Below are 13,225 nucleotides of genomic sequence, written 5' to 3'. Positions count from 1 at the left end.
TCCAGACCTCGGGCTGAGGATGCAGAGCCTGACCTCAGGCCGTGGGGGAGAGACCCCCTTCCAGATCTTGGGCTGGGAATGCAGAACCTACCCTTCAGGATGAGAGGGCAGAGCCAGGACCTAAGGCTGGGGGACACAGATGACAGGCCTGGGGCTTCAGGAAGGCACCACGTGGCAAGCCCTAGGGGAGGGTGAGAAAAGTGAGCTCCATTGGGGCTCGCCTGATGGCCTAGTTGTTAAGTTCATGCACTCTGCTTTCGTGGTCAGGGATTCACGGGTTCGGATCCTGGGCGCAGACCTAGCACCACTCATCAAGCCACACTGTGGCAGCATCCCACACAAAATAGAGGAAGATTGGCAAAGATGTTAGCTCAGCGACAATCTTTGTCAAGCAAAAAGAGGAAGATTGGGAATAGATGTTAGCTCAGGGCCAATCTTCCTCAACAACAAAAAAAAGAAAGAAAAAGAAAAGTAGACTCCAGACTTGAGCAGGGCCAGAGACTAGAGACCAGCCTCAGAGATGCCCCTTCATCCCATGCTGCCCAAACAAGAAACACCTGGGCAACTGGCAATGGCTGGCTCCCAGTGCCCCTTAACCCTGCAGCCGGAAGGTTTAAGGCCCTGGGCTCTCCTCCCCTCTCCACGCCTCCCTCCCCTGGGCTTTTGACCCCTCCCGGCCCCTCCCCTTGCCTCCACTGACACCTTTGCCCCGTGACGGTGACGTTGGTCCCGCCAGTACAGACCTGGCCGGAGGCTGGGACTGGATGCCGGCGGCCATGTTCTCCCTGCCGTCCCTCTCCTCCTGGCTCCCCGGCCTCCCCTCCCTGGAGTGGGGCTCCAGCCTCCTCGACTCCCTCCTGCAAGGTGAGCGCAGACACCGACTCCCGCTCCGCCCCGCCTCCTGGCCGCTATGGGCAGTGCAGGGTGGCCCCCACCCATGTGGGCCTCCTGCTGCCTTGGCTGCTCGGTCCTCTAAGCCTACCAGGCACCCCTGCCCTCCCTCCCGCCCCCAGGCCTCATCGGGGCCTGCGGAGTCTCAGTCCTCAACAGCCTCCTGAAGGTCTACTTCTTCGTGGGCTGCGCCAAGTGAGTGCCCCCTCCCCGGCCCACCCCCGGCCCCTTGCCAGGCCCCTGGCCCCGCACTGGGACTCTGACCTCTGGGGTGAGGCTGGGAGTAAGAGACCACCCCTTCCCACAGCGAGTGTGTCTGGGGCACCCAGACCCCCTCCAGGGCAGGGGCTGGCGGGTCTGCCCCTCTGCCCACGCCCACTCTGCCCCCACAGCAACCCGGAGCGGCAGCCCGAAAAGGAGCGGCTGCGGGCCCAGTGGGCCTCGCTGGAGACCCTGCACCTGGCAGGGCTGGCCCTGGTCCTGACCATCGTGGGCACCCGGGTGGCTGCCCTGGTGGTGCTTGAGTTCTCCCTCCGGGCTGTCTCCACGCTGCTCTCCCTGGACAAGGTGAGACCGCAGGGAGGTGGAGGGTGGTGAGGGCCGGGTGCTGGGCCCACTCGGAGCATCCCCCGTCTCCTCACCGCCCGCCCCCATGTAAGATTGAGACTAGAGAGTGCACATTGCCGCCTTGGGGCGTGACTGCCAAAGCAGAGCTCCCCCAGAGTGGACGCAGCCCCAGTCTAAGAAGACAGTAGTGCAGCTCCTGGAGTCGAGAACCTCCCACAGGCGGGCACCGGGCTGGGTACCCAAAGGGCATTGTCCCACTCATCCTCACAACCACAGGGGCAGAGGTTTGCTGCAATCCCCATCTCACAGGTGGGGAAACTAAGGCTCGGAGTGGGTAAGTGGCTGGTCTGTAGTCAACGACAAGCAAGGAGTAGAGTCAGGCTCTGACCCCAGGTCTGCCAAGCTCTGAGCCACCACCCTTCAGCAGGCAGATGGGTCCCAAGTAATAAGCATGATTGAAATGAAGTTGAAAGAAATGACCCTTAGGGCTTGACCGGAAGGCAGTATTCCCTCTTTGGGGACAATCCTCAAGGTTCCTTCAGGCTCCAGCCTCCTACTGAGTGGAGCATCTGTACCTTGACAGCCCTCTTGGTCCCCCATGGTGAGGGGAGGTCAGAGCCCCCATCGAGACCCCTCTTCTGCCACCTCCCCTCCCAGGGCTCCCAGGTCCCTGAGAGGCTGCAGCTGTACCTGCTGTGTCAGTACTCGCTGGGCTGCGGCCTGACCTGCGGCCTGAGCTTCCTGCAGGAGGGCGCCCCTCACCGCACTCTGAACCTGCTGCTGGGCCTCGGGCTGGCCGCCCTGCTCTGCACGGGCGCCCGGCGCCTCCACAGCCACACCTGCCGCCTCTACGAGCTGCACAGCAGCCAGCACTACTGTGGGGTCTGCCTGGGACTGCTGGCCGGTGCTCACGGCCTCCCCCGGCTGCTGGGCCGAGCCCTGGCCGTGGCCTTTGTTGTGGGCAATCTGGCGGCCGTGGCCCTCATCAACAGGGACTTCCTGACCACCTCGGAGGCCGTGCGCTTCTGGACACCACTCACCATCTGCTACACCCTGCTGGTCATCTACATGCAGGGTAAGGGCCACGGGCAGGGGCCCAGGCAGCAGTTCATTCACTCCGCATTCACATCCCACTGTCTGACCCGGGCCCAGCATCGTGCTCCGCCCTGGGGAGGCTGACAACAGTCAGACAATCCCCCTGCCATCCTGGAGCACCGAGTCTGGTGGCACAGGCCATACAGTGGGGCAGCTCAGAGAAGGGTGCAGCGTGCAATGGGAATCCTGAGGAGATAATACTTGAATGGGACCTTGAAGGATAAGCAGGAGCTCCCTGAGAGTGGTGAGGGGGGAAAGGAAATCCTGGCAGAGGGAACCTCATATGCTGAAGCCCAGAGGCGAGAGAGAGCATGGCAGCATCAAACAACTGGAAAAAGTTGAGTGTGGTTGTCCCCCCCAGGGCCCTGGGAGAAGATGAGGCTGGCCAGGTTCATAGGAGCCTGATGGAGAGCCCCCGTCAGCCAGCCTGGGCAGTCTGATGGGAAGCCATGGCAGGGTTTTAAGCAGGGGAGAGTGACCTGGTCAGATCTGGGCTCTAGGAAGAGCCAATAGGCTGCAGGGTGGGGATGGGGTGGAAGTAGCAGGCTGAGAAAGGGCAGTCAGGCAGAGACAGCAGCAGGTGCAAAGGCCCTGAGGTGGGAATGAGCTTGTCTTGCTCAATGAACAGGAACACGGGGAACAGCTCAGGGTAGTGAGCCAGAGGGAACAAGTCAGAGGTGAGATGAGGTTGGAGAGCAGGCACTGGTGAGATCGGGCAGGACCTCATAGGAGTTGGGAGTTTATTCCAAGTGCAGTGAGAAGTCCTGGGAGGGTTTATAAGCAGAGGAATGATTTCATCTCATTGATATGTTTAGAGGGTCATTAGCTGCTGAGTAGACACTGAGTTGCAGAGTCAAGAACAAAAGCCAGGAGGCTGCTGCGAGAGATGAAGGTGGGGGGGCAGTGCGAGTGGCGATGTGCTCAGGTGGGATGGGTGTGGATCTGTGAGGCAGAAAGAGTCGACAGGGCTTCCTCATGGATCAGACGTGGGAGCGCAGGGAAGAGAGGAGTCAGGACGCTGGCAGCTGGAGGCTGGGTGCTGGGCCCTGACTGCAGGACAGACCTCCGCAGCTGCTCAGAGGGTGGGGGTGGGCGCGGGGGCTGCAAGGGGAGGGGGAGACTCGCACTGAGGCAGGAGGGTGGGGAGCTGGACCTCAGGTTGGGGCCCAGGTGCACAGGCGGGCAGGTGTGACGGGTGCCCCGTACCCCAGAGGAGCAGCGGCAGCGCCCCGGCCTGCAGGGCCAGGTCCAGACGGTGCTGGTGCGCATGGGTGGCCTCTTCGTGCTGCTGCTGACTGTGGGCCGCTGGCTGGACCTCCTGGGCATCCTCGTCTCCCTGCTGGGCGAGCTCTGGTGCCTGGTGGCCGTCCGCAACCTGCTTGACATTTGCCAGATACAGGTGGGCACCCTGAACCCGGCTGTCCCCAGACACTGAAGCCCTGCTCCAGATAGCCCTGGGAGCCTCGATGGGCCCAAGTTTCAGAAGAGCTGGGGAGACCTGTCTTGGGTGGGGGGCAGAGGGAGCTGGAATCCCCTCTCCGACCTGGTGTTAACCTTTGACCCCTCTGTAGCCAGGGTCACTAGGAGTGGGGAGTTGAGGGGCACCCCAACCCCATCCGCAGGCCACTCCATCCCATGCCCCAGCAGCCGTGAATGGGAGGAAGGTCCTGGATAAGGAGGCCTGAGAAGCCCCAGGGGATGGCGATTGGGTGGCGTCCTCCATCCTTCCCTCCCTGCCTCCCCTCAGGATTTTCCATCCCAGAGGCCTTCGGGGTCAGCTCCAAGCCAGCCCCAGCTCTCAGCACCTGCCCAGCCCCCGGGGACAGCCCCCTCCTGACCCACCTCAGCAAGGACCTGGAGTCTGTCTCAGGCCCACCAGGCTCACCTGTAGGCCTTGACCCCGGCACGCTGCCTGGAGGCCGAACGGCAGGGCTGGCCCTCACCCGGAGCTCAGGGTGGGCACTGGAGCCCCCCCAGAGGGAGGGCAGGGCTTAGGGCTGGGGTCCTCAGAGAGTGGGGGCACCTGGAGGCCACTGGGTGAACCCCTCTTTTTCTCAGGGTGGGTGATGGACTCAGCCCCTCAGACCTGCCTTCCCAGGGGGGTGGGGGATGGGGAGAACAGCATTCCCAGAAGGGCCCCCCTTTACCGGCCTCCCTTGCCCTCTCCATGGACAATAAAGATGATTTTCTCAACCTGTGCTAAGAATCATGCACTCACAGAGAGGGAAAGAGCCTGTCAGAAGAACAGCTACCATGTGCTGAGCACTGTGCTGGGCTTTTTTTTTTTTTTTTTCTGGTGAGGAAGATTGGCCCTGAGCTAACATCTGTGCCAATCTTCCTCTATTTTTTGTATGTGAGATGCCACCACAGCATGGCTTGATGAGCAGTATGTAGGTCTGTGCCTGGGATCCAAACCCATGAACCCCAGGCCACCTAAGCAGAGCATGCAAACTCAACCACTGTGCCACTGGGCTAGCCACTGTGCTGAGCATTTTTATTATCTCATTTTATTTTGACATCAGCCCCAAGAGGCAGGTACTGTTATCCCTTTTTACAGATTCAGAAACTAAAGCTCAGAGAGGTTAAGTGACTTGTTCAAGGGCACACAGCTAGTTAGTGGCAAAGTCAGGATGTGAATCTGGGTGGCCTGACCCCCAGAGCTCAAGTGCTTTGCATGTTCCCTGCTACCCTCTTCTCGTTGAAGAACTGGGGCCAAGGGAACCCACAGACGGGGGCATGAAGATGATAGCAGCTCCCTTCCCAGCAGGTCCTGGAATGTGGTTCTGGCCACCTGTTGAGCAGGGTGGCCTGAGGCTCTGTCACAGTCATGTTCTGGCCCAGGCACCCAGCCCACAGGGCAGTTTGGTTCCATGGGGATTGAGGGCCCCAACTCGGGACCCTTTCCCAGGAGGGGCCCCACGGGGCAAGGAGACTCCCAGGCAGGGGACTCCGACGGGGTAGTGAAGGTCCGGTTGTCTGGGAGAGGCGGGGGAGGCACCAGGGAGCAGGCAAGGCCTGGAGAAGGTTCTGGAAGGGTTCCAGGCTCTGATGGGTCCCCAATTCTCAGCAAAGGCCACCATGGTCACCCAAAGGCTACTGCTTCCGGGCAGGCAGGGGCTGGCCTCGGATGCTCCACTCCCCACCCCGGGGCACACCTGGGATACAGGCGCAGGCTGGCCCCAAGGCTGGGCGGGGCAGTGTCCACTCATTCCTCCAGGAATGGCCACCCAACAGACAACTCGAACCCAACCAACCTCTGATCCCCTGCTCCCGCCCTACCGCCACGAGGGGCCTCCTCCCAGCCCCGCGGCAGCTGAGGTGGGGGAAATGCCTGTGGATGCCCCTCCCCCAATACAGGACCCAGCCCCCCCTCTGCCTGGGAGTGTGTCCCACTCCCTCTGGTCAGGAAACTTGCCCCAGTCCAGGAGGAAACGGCTCAGTCAGGCGGGCACGGGGCCAGCCCCTTGCCAGACCCAGACTGGGCACCTGGTTCCAACTCAGGCCTGATGTTTTTGCTGGAAGGTTCCCCGGCCTCCCAGCCCCTAGCACAGCCTGGGACCCAGTGGGGGCGGGGCTGGGAGGGGATTGGACTTGTCAGTCCTTTCCTTTTTATGGGCACAGGGACTGTTTTCCAGACAAAAATTGGGCCACGTGAGAGCTGGAATAAGATTCTTTTCTTATCTATTAAATTTTTTGTGAAAAGTCTGACATGGGTATAAAAATTAGATCATTCTAAGTGAGGCATTCAGCAAATCTCCATGGCAAACAAAGAAAAATAGGCCCAAAGTCTGCAGGGCAGAGGAAGTCTGGCAGGTGTGGTCTGGAACCGGAGCACGAAGCTCCGGCTTGTTCTCACAGAGACCACAAGAGCCCGAATCCTGGGCCCCGATCAGCATCCTTCTGAAGATGGGAGAGACCAGAGGCTCCTGTCTCTGCGAAGAGGGGACAGTGACCTCTGGGGCAGCTAGGTTTGGGGTGAGCCAGGCTCCTCCCTCCCGAGCTGCCCACTGTGGCTTTTCTGTCCCTCTGGACATTCTGAATGCCTTCCCCGAATCATTCATTCACAAGTAATTACTGAACATCTGCCTGGGGCCAGGCACTGGGGATGAGCAAGACGTGCAAGCAGCCATTGGTGCTGCAGAGAAAAATAAAACTGGGTGAGGGGCAGAGTGACGGGGGCTGGGGCCTCAGGAAGGTGTGTTTGTTATCTACAGCTGTGTAACAAATGACCCCAAAACTCAGCAGCTTAAAACAAAAGACATTTATTGTCTGTCCTTTTCTGCAGGTTGGCATCTGGGGGCCACCCAGCTGGCTGCCCTGGCTCGAGGTCTCTCACAGGCCACCGTGGAGGCGTGGGCTGAGGCTGCGGTCTCATCTTAAGGCTTGGCCAGGGGACAGTCCACTTCCAAGCTCACTCATGTGTCTGTTGGCAGGATTCAGTTTCCCGTGGGCCGTTGGACGGAGGGCCTCAGGTCCTCTCTGGCTGTTGGCCGGGGCCTCCCTCAGTCCTTGGCCTCTCCAGAGGGGCGCTCACAGCATGGCAGCTGGCCTCCCTCAGGGCAAGTGACAAGAGAGAGAAGACAGGACAGAAGTCACAGTCTTGTAACCCGATGTTAAAAGCAACATCCCACTGTTTTTGCTGCATTTTATTGGTTAGAAGCAAGTCTCTGGGTCTAACCCACCCCAGAGAGGAAGGGATGACACAAGGGCATGGCAAAAAGCAGGGATCCCTGGAGGCCACTTGAGAAGCTGCCTTCCAGAGAGGGCTTCTTTGAGTCCATCCTTCTGAATGGACTGAGGAGCAAGCCAAGCAAAAAGCTGAGGGGAGAACATCCCGGGCTGAGAGGACAGCACGGGCAAAGGCCCTGAGGTGGGAAGAAGCAGGGGATACTTTAGGAACAGAAGGAAATTCAGCATGGCTGCAGCATCACAGAGAGGATGGAGAGGCAGGAATGCGGTCATGGAGGCGGCAGGGACTCAGGGTCACGGCGAGGGTTGGGATGTCATTTCCCTGTGTTGGGCAGCAAGCGGGCAGTCTGCACAAGGAGGTGACATGATCTGACTTACATTTCTAAAGGATTCCTCTCCTTGCTGTTTTTCGAATCAACAAGGTAGAAACAGGACACCAGTTTGAAAGCATCTGGAATACCCCAGTGAGACGATGGCGGCGTGGACAAGGTGTAAGGTGTGTGGAGGTGGAGGTGGCCAGAAGTGGCTGGATACTGGACGCGTCTTGAAGCGTTGATAGGATTTCCTGATCAATTAGATGTGGGCTTGAGAGAAAGAGAGGCATCGGAGAGTTCTTAGAGTCGTTCAGGCCAAAACAACTGGGTGAACGAGACGGGGGCCTCCGGGCACGGAGCAGGGTTAGCTCACGCAGTGTGGTCTGCAGGGATGGAAGGTCCAGGTGCTGTGAGAGGTGGGCCGTGGTCTGGGGTCAGGGAGGCCTCGCTGAGAAAGAGCTGTGGAAACCAAATCCTGAAGGTCAAGGGGAAGTTCCCAGGCCAAGGGGTGGTGCTGGAGCCCAGGCAGGTGTTAAGGGTCCTGAGTGGCCAGGGGGACTGAGGAAGGGGCAGCATGGCTGGAGCAGAAGGGGCGAGGGGCACAGTGGTGGGAGATGCTGTCCCGGGGGTGAGCTGGGGCGGGATCACCCAGGGCCAAGGGAGGGGCTGGAATCTTCCTGGAGAGCAGCGGGGGCCACAAATGGCCTGTGCTCTGGTCTGCAATGTCCATGTGCTGCTTTAGCGCAATGGTCTGACCGGAGCAGAGAATAGACAGTGAGGAGTAAGAGCCGGGCCAGCCCAATTTTAAGGGTCTCCATATAAATTTATATGAAAGTGAATACTGATTGAGCACGAGAAAGGAAAGTACGACAACCTGTTGGAGCCCTGCAGATCTGGCTCCGTTCTCTGACATGTCTCTGGGCAGCTGGCCAGGAACACTTAATGGAAAACACTTCCTGAGTGTAACCTGGCTGCCCTTCCCTCCTGGAACACTTCATAACTCCCAGCAGCCCCCAGCCCTCTCGGGGCCCCGGCCTGAGTGTAAGTTTCCTTAACTTCCCAGTGAGCCCACCTCGAGCAGAGAGAGAAGTGGGGAGACGGCTAGGGGCCGTGGCAGGCTCCGGGCCACGTTACCTTTTAGTAAGAGGGTCTCAGGGACTGAGGGTGCAGAGATAGACACTGCCAGAGAGTGGTGAGACGTTGGGCAGATGCTGCTAGGAGGGGAGGCTCCCAGTGAGGATAGGGGCTCAAGGAGTGGGTGGGATCAGTGAGGGAATAAGGGTTCTGCCTTGACAAGCAGCCAAAGGCTTGGGGTAGACCCTCCAAAGTGAGTGACACCAGGATTTCCTCCTCTGCCCACAGAAGGGGCTCTGACCTTCAAGGCCTGGGTGAAGGAGGGGTCCTCCCGGCCCGCTGAGCCTCAGGCCTCCTCCAGGGCGCACCCCACGCTTCCCCCCGTCGCTCTGGAGCCTGTGCAGATTTGCTAAGCGGAGGGCCTGGCCGTGGGAACCAGCAGGTCCAGCCAGAGCCAGCTCAGGCCCCTGGACCAGGAGGGGATTAAGACCCAGACGTTGTTGTCACAGCCAGGTCTGGGAGGTTGGGCCCTGTCTGGCCCAAGTGGACACAGGCTTGGGGACTGAGAGCGGGGGACTCCTTGTGGCTATAACTGTGGCTCAGTTAGAGCTCCCTTGGTTTTTTAACATTTCCCCAAAACTTGGCCTGTTCAGTGAAGGGGCTTGGAGCTACACTACCTGCGTTTGAATCAGGCTTACTAATGGGTGTGACCTTGAGGAAGTTACTCTCTGTGCCTCCATTTCCGCATTTGTTGAGAGAACTGAACAAAATGATGGAGGCAGGGCGCTTAGCCTAGAGCCTGACCGTGGCCATTAGTGCCCCCCATTCCCAGAAGGGACTCAACTCAGTGTCAGCAACGCCCTTCTGATGTGAAGGGTCAATGACATGCTCGCGTAAGGGACTGGGAAGAGGCACTGGCTCAGGTGGCAGAAGCAGGAACAGAACTCAGGGAAGGAAGGAGACGAAGAGGCACCCGGCCTCCTCCATCCTCAAGTCCAAGATGAGCACGTTTACATTTCGTTTGCAAAGAGCTGTTGATAGGACAGCTCCCTAGGGAGGAAGCATAACCCCGTGCTGCCCATTTTCTTGCCCTGTCTTCCCCCAGCCTTCAGGACCACCTTGTGAGGAGCTGACCCTTGTTTTCTCCTCAGCAGAAAACTCAAGGTCAGAGAGATGAAGTGACTTGCTCAAGGTCTCAGAGCTAATATGTGGGGGAACTAGGATCCAAATTCAAGTGGGTCTGACTCCAAACCCCAAACTCTTAACCGCTCACTACCCTTTACTAGTTCTCGCCTGATGTGCATATGTAGCTACTTAAGACTCCCTACTCGAACATTTTGTAGGAATTACTGAGACCTTCCTATATGCTAAGCCCTGTGCTGGGTGCTGGAGACACGGAGAGTAATAAGACACAGCCCTGCTCCCATTCTGGGGGGGGGGAAGCATATTGGTGCAACCCAGCAGCCTCGGGATGTATCCACGGGATGGACACCGCTCCTAAGCCTGTGTGGAGGAATCAGTGCGGGCTTCTCAAAAGTGGTGACAGGGCTGCAGAGTTTGCCAAGAAAAGGAGGTGATCCGAACCCATCTAGTCTTGCCAGTCCTCATCATGACTCTGCTTTAAGCAACAGAACTATAGCTTTAACTGGTTGAAGGAAAAGCAAGAGAAAAGAGAATGTACTGGCTCCAGAGGTCCAGAGGGAGGACTTCAGGCATGGCTGGATCCAGCAGCTTAAGTGATGAAATTAGTTCTCTCTCCTTCTCTATCATCTTTGCTCTGCTGTCTTCTGTGTTGGTCCAAGTGGTGACAAAAAGGGTGCCAAGCTTGCATCCTGCCAGCCTGGAAAAATACTGCCTCTTTCTAAATCATTCCAGTCAGACACTGAGAGTAGGGGTGAGGTTCCCCAAAGAAAAATTGGGTGCTGTTACCAGAATCTGGGAAGTGATGCTAGCTGACAGGACCATGACGTCCCTTAGCTTCTCCACTGGAATCAAGACTCTTCCTTACCTTCAACACTTTGTCCATCTCCCTATAATATCCTAACACCTCTGTCTTCTGTATGATGGGAAGAGTAAGGGAATTCACTTCTGAACACCTACTAAGCACCAGGCATATTTATCCACATTCATCCCATCAATCGTCAGAATGAAGCCACAGGGAGCTACTGCTACCCCCAGGTTACAAGAGGAAACTGAGGCTCAGAGAGAAATGACTTGCTCAGGGTAACAGGCTGGCAAGTGGCAGAACTGAACTCAGATACTGATGTAACTCCTATCTTTGTTGCCCCCCACTGGCCCCTGCTAGTGTGGGGCAGCTCCCACTTCTCTGCACCGCTGGCTGCACCGGCTGCCCAGCCCCTAGCACAGGGCCCTACACACAGCAGGTGCTCAGGAAATCAGTGTTGAACTGACCTGACTCCCAGCAGTGAGAGTGCGCCTCTCACTCCACCCCGGATGTGCCACTTCTGCAGCTGCGCATCCGGGCCCTCCAGGCTGGGGCTGCCGGTTCTGCTCTGACCTGGCCCAAGTGGAGCCTGTCAAGGAGAAGGGCAGCTGGACCGATGCTTCCCTCCCTTGGGGTCGCTGGCTCCCTGGGGACTGTGGCTCAGGGAGCCTCAGAGGAAAATCACAGGACCCAGGAGGGGAGGGCACCTCCGCACCACTCTCCCCAGGCTTGTCCCTGTTCTTGGATGGAGCTGCAGAGCAAACGGACCGACCGTGTGAGCAGAGAGCTCTGGAAACCAGGCGAAGGTGACTTGAGGACAGGCAGCCCCAGCCTTGGTGGGGCACCAATACAGGCCAGGCCCTGGTGTGCCCTTTCAGGGCCTGTCCCCTGCAGTTCTGCAGAGGCCTTCACGCCCCCATGTGAGGGCAACCAGTCGAGCTTCCCAATGTTACAGGTGAGGGAACTCAGCCCCGAGAGGGAAGGAACCAGGGTCACGGCAGGCTCCAGAGAGCCAGGAGTCAGGCCTCCAAGCCTGTGTTTTCCCTACCATCTCCCTCCCCCGGAATGTCCTCCCTGTTCTTCTCATGGCTGGCTCCTCCTCATCTCGGCCTCAAAGTCACCCCCCAGAGGCCTTCCCCACCCTCCCTTGCACCCCTGATGCTGTCTCAGCCCCTGGTCTCGCCTTCAGAGCACACTGCATCACTGGTAATCATTACATCAATTTGCGTTGTGCGTCCTCTCCCCATCTCCCTGTAAGTCTCGTGAGGATAGGACTGATCGTACCAACTGGATCCCTGCAGGCTCCTTGACTCGCACCGAGCACAGAGGAGGCGCCCAGCCAGCGCTCTTTGGATCAAGGGTTCCTCCGTGAGCAGCAGGTGCCACGCTCGCCAGCAGACTGGGCAGCAGCAAACATCCCCACGGCCCTGGATCTCGCCCCCTAAACCTCTCTCGTGCCCCTTCCCTGCCACCCAGGGTCTCAGCTGCCATGACCCTCAGAGGAGGCTGAGCCCCTGCTCAGTGGCTGGGGAGAAAGCTGGGTCCGGGGGCTGCAGGACAGGAGGAGGGGGCGGGCCTCTGAGCTGGCAGACAAAGGGCATGTGTTCTCATCCAGTGCACTTCCTGGGTTTCCATGGCAGGAAGCTTGGCACCTGCCAAGGTGACACCGACACCCGGGCTGGTGCGGGAGATACTTGGCCGGGACGCTCCTCTTTACCTGGGAGCAGTGGCAGAGGTGGGACTAGTGGCCAGGGGTGCTGCATGGCAGGTAAGTAGTGGCAGCTGGACCCCCGCACCTGGACCTTGCCCCTTCCCAAGACCGTCTTAGCCCAGAACAGATGTGGGGAGGCCTGGGTCCTAGATGGAGTCAGCGTGACCTTGGACAAGGCCCCAAATCAACCCTTCGGTGACTCATTGTCCCCCCTCAGGGGGACTTGGAGGATATCACTGGAGGTGAGGGAGGGCTGCTGCTGCTGCTGCTGCTGCTGCTTTTCTTTTGGTGAGGAAGATTGACCCTGAGCTCACATCTGTTGCCAATCTTCCTCTTTTTGCTTGAGGAAGACTGTCAAGCTGAGCTAACATCTGTGCCAATCTCACCTATTTTGTATATGGGACGCTGCCACAGCATGGCTTGACGAGCAGTGTGTAGGTCCACGCCCCGGATCCGAACCTGTGGACCCCGAGCCATTGAAGCAGAGCACACGAACTTAACCTCATGCCATGGGGCTGGCCCCAGCAGCTCCATTTTTCTCTGTCTTAAATAAGCTTCTGGGTCACAAAGCACTTGAAAAGGGGGTTCTACAGCCATAAGTGTCTGAAAACCCCTAGACCGCACCTTCCTCCTGAAGGTCCTTCCCATCTCTGGCGTTCTGGGGCTCCCTCCTTCCGCCGGGGAGGGGTGTAGGGAGCTTTGGCTCCAAGCAGTGCTGCAAAGTGGGAGGGGGCGTTGCCAAGCCTGGGAATGAGCCTGGCCAGGGACGGGGGCGGCCTTGGGGGCGAGTCTCCCTCTGCCGAATGGGGAGGGAGTCCCCTCTCTCTGCATCCGTGAAGGGTGGCCATTGCGCCGGCCCCTGCGGCCAGCAGAGCCCTGTGTGTGCCCAGGGGCACCTGCTAGTCTGGGTTTGAATCCAGCTCTGCCACTTGCCCCTTG

At 58.8% G+C, this 13,225-nt stretch overlaps 1 protein-coding gene across 3 annotated transcripts; it reads left to right on the top strand.

The window, feature by feature from the left end:
* Positions 1-651: 651 nt before the first annotated feature.
* TMEM82 (transmembrane protein 82) lies at positions 652-7,264 on the top strand. 3 transcript variants are annotated; one of them, XM_044769754.2, is made up of 6 exons: positions 652-864; positions 1,014-1,086; positions 1,284-1,458; positions 2,116-2,533; positions 3,765-3,952; positions 6,839-7,264. In XM_044769754.2, the coding sequence occupies exons 1-6, from the start codon at positions 765-767 to the stop codon at positions 7,118-7,120; spliced, it is 1,236 nt and encodes a 411-aa protein (XP_044625689.1). In that variant the 5' UTR covers positions 652-764; the 3' UTR covers positions 7,121-7,264. The 3 variants fall into 3 exon arrangements, with proteins under 3 accessions (XP_044625689.1, XP_044625691.1, XP_044625690.1); XM_044769755.2 differs by lacking the exon at positions 6,839-7,264 and adding an exon at positions 4,301-4,746 and having other exon boundaries at positions 684-864; XM_044769756.2 differs by lacking the exon at positions 3,765-3,952 and having other exon boundaries at positions 669-864; positions 6,839-7,188.
* The last annotated feature ends 5,961 nt before the right edge of the window (positions 7,265-13,225 follow it).

This window comes from Equus asinus, chromosome 5 (genome assembly GCF_041296235.1).
Source record: "Equus asinus isolate D_3611 breed Donkey chromosome 5, EquAss-T2T_v2, whole genome shotgun sequence".
Taxonomy (NCBI): domain Eukaryota; kingdom Metazoa; phylum Chordata; class Mammalia; order Perissodactyla; family Equidae; genus Equus; species Equus asinus.
This window is presented reverse-complemented; position numbering and strand designations above follow the sequence as displayed.

What these genes read in the sequence shown, in the direction of transcription:
- TMEM82 (XM_044769754.2), top strand. Translation starts at nt 765, where the DNA reads ATGCCGGCGGCCATGTTCTCCCTGCCGTCCCTCTCCTCCTGGCTCCCC. An exon ending in CCTCGACTCCCTCCTGCAAG is followed by an intron (nt 865 to 1,013) that starts GTGAGCGCAGAC and finishes TCCCGCCCCCAG; the next exon opens with GCCTCATCGGGGCCTGCGGA. An exon ending in CGCTGCTCTCCCTGGACAAG is followed by an intron (nt 1,459 to 2,115) that starts GTGAGACCGCAG and finishes CTCCCCTCCCAG; the next exon opens with GGCTCCCAGGTCCCTGAGAG.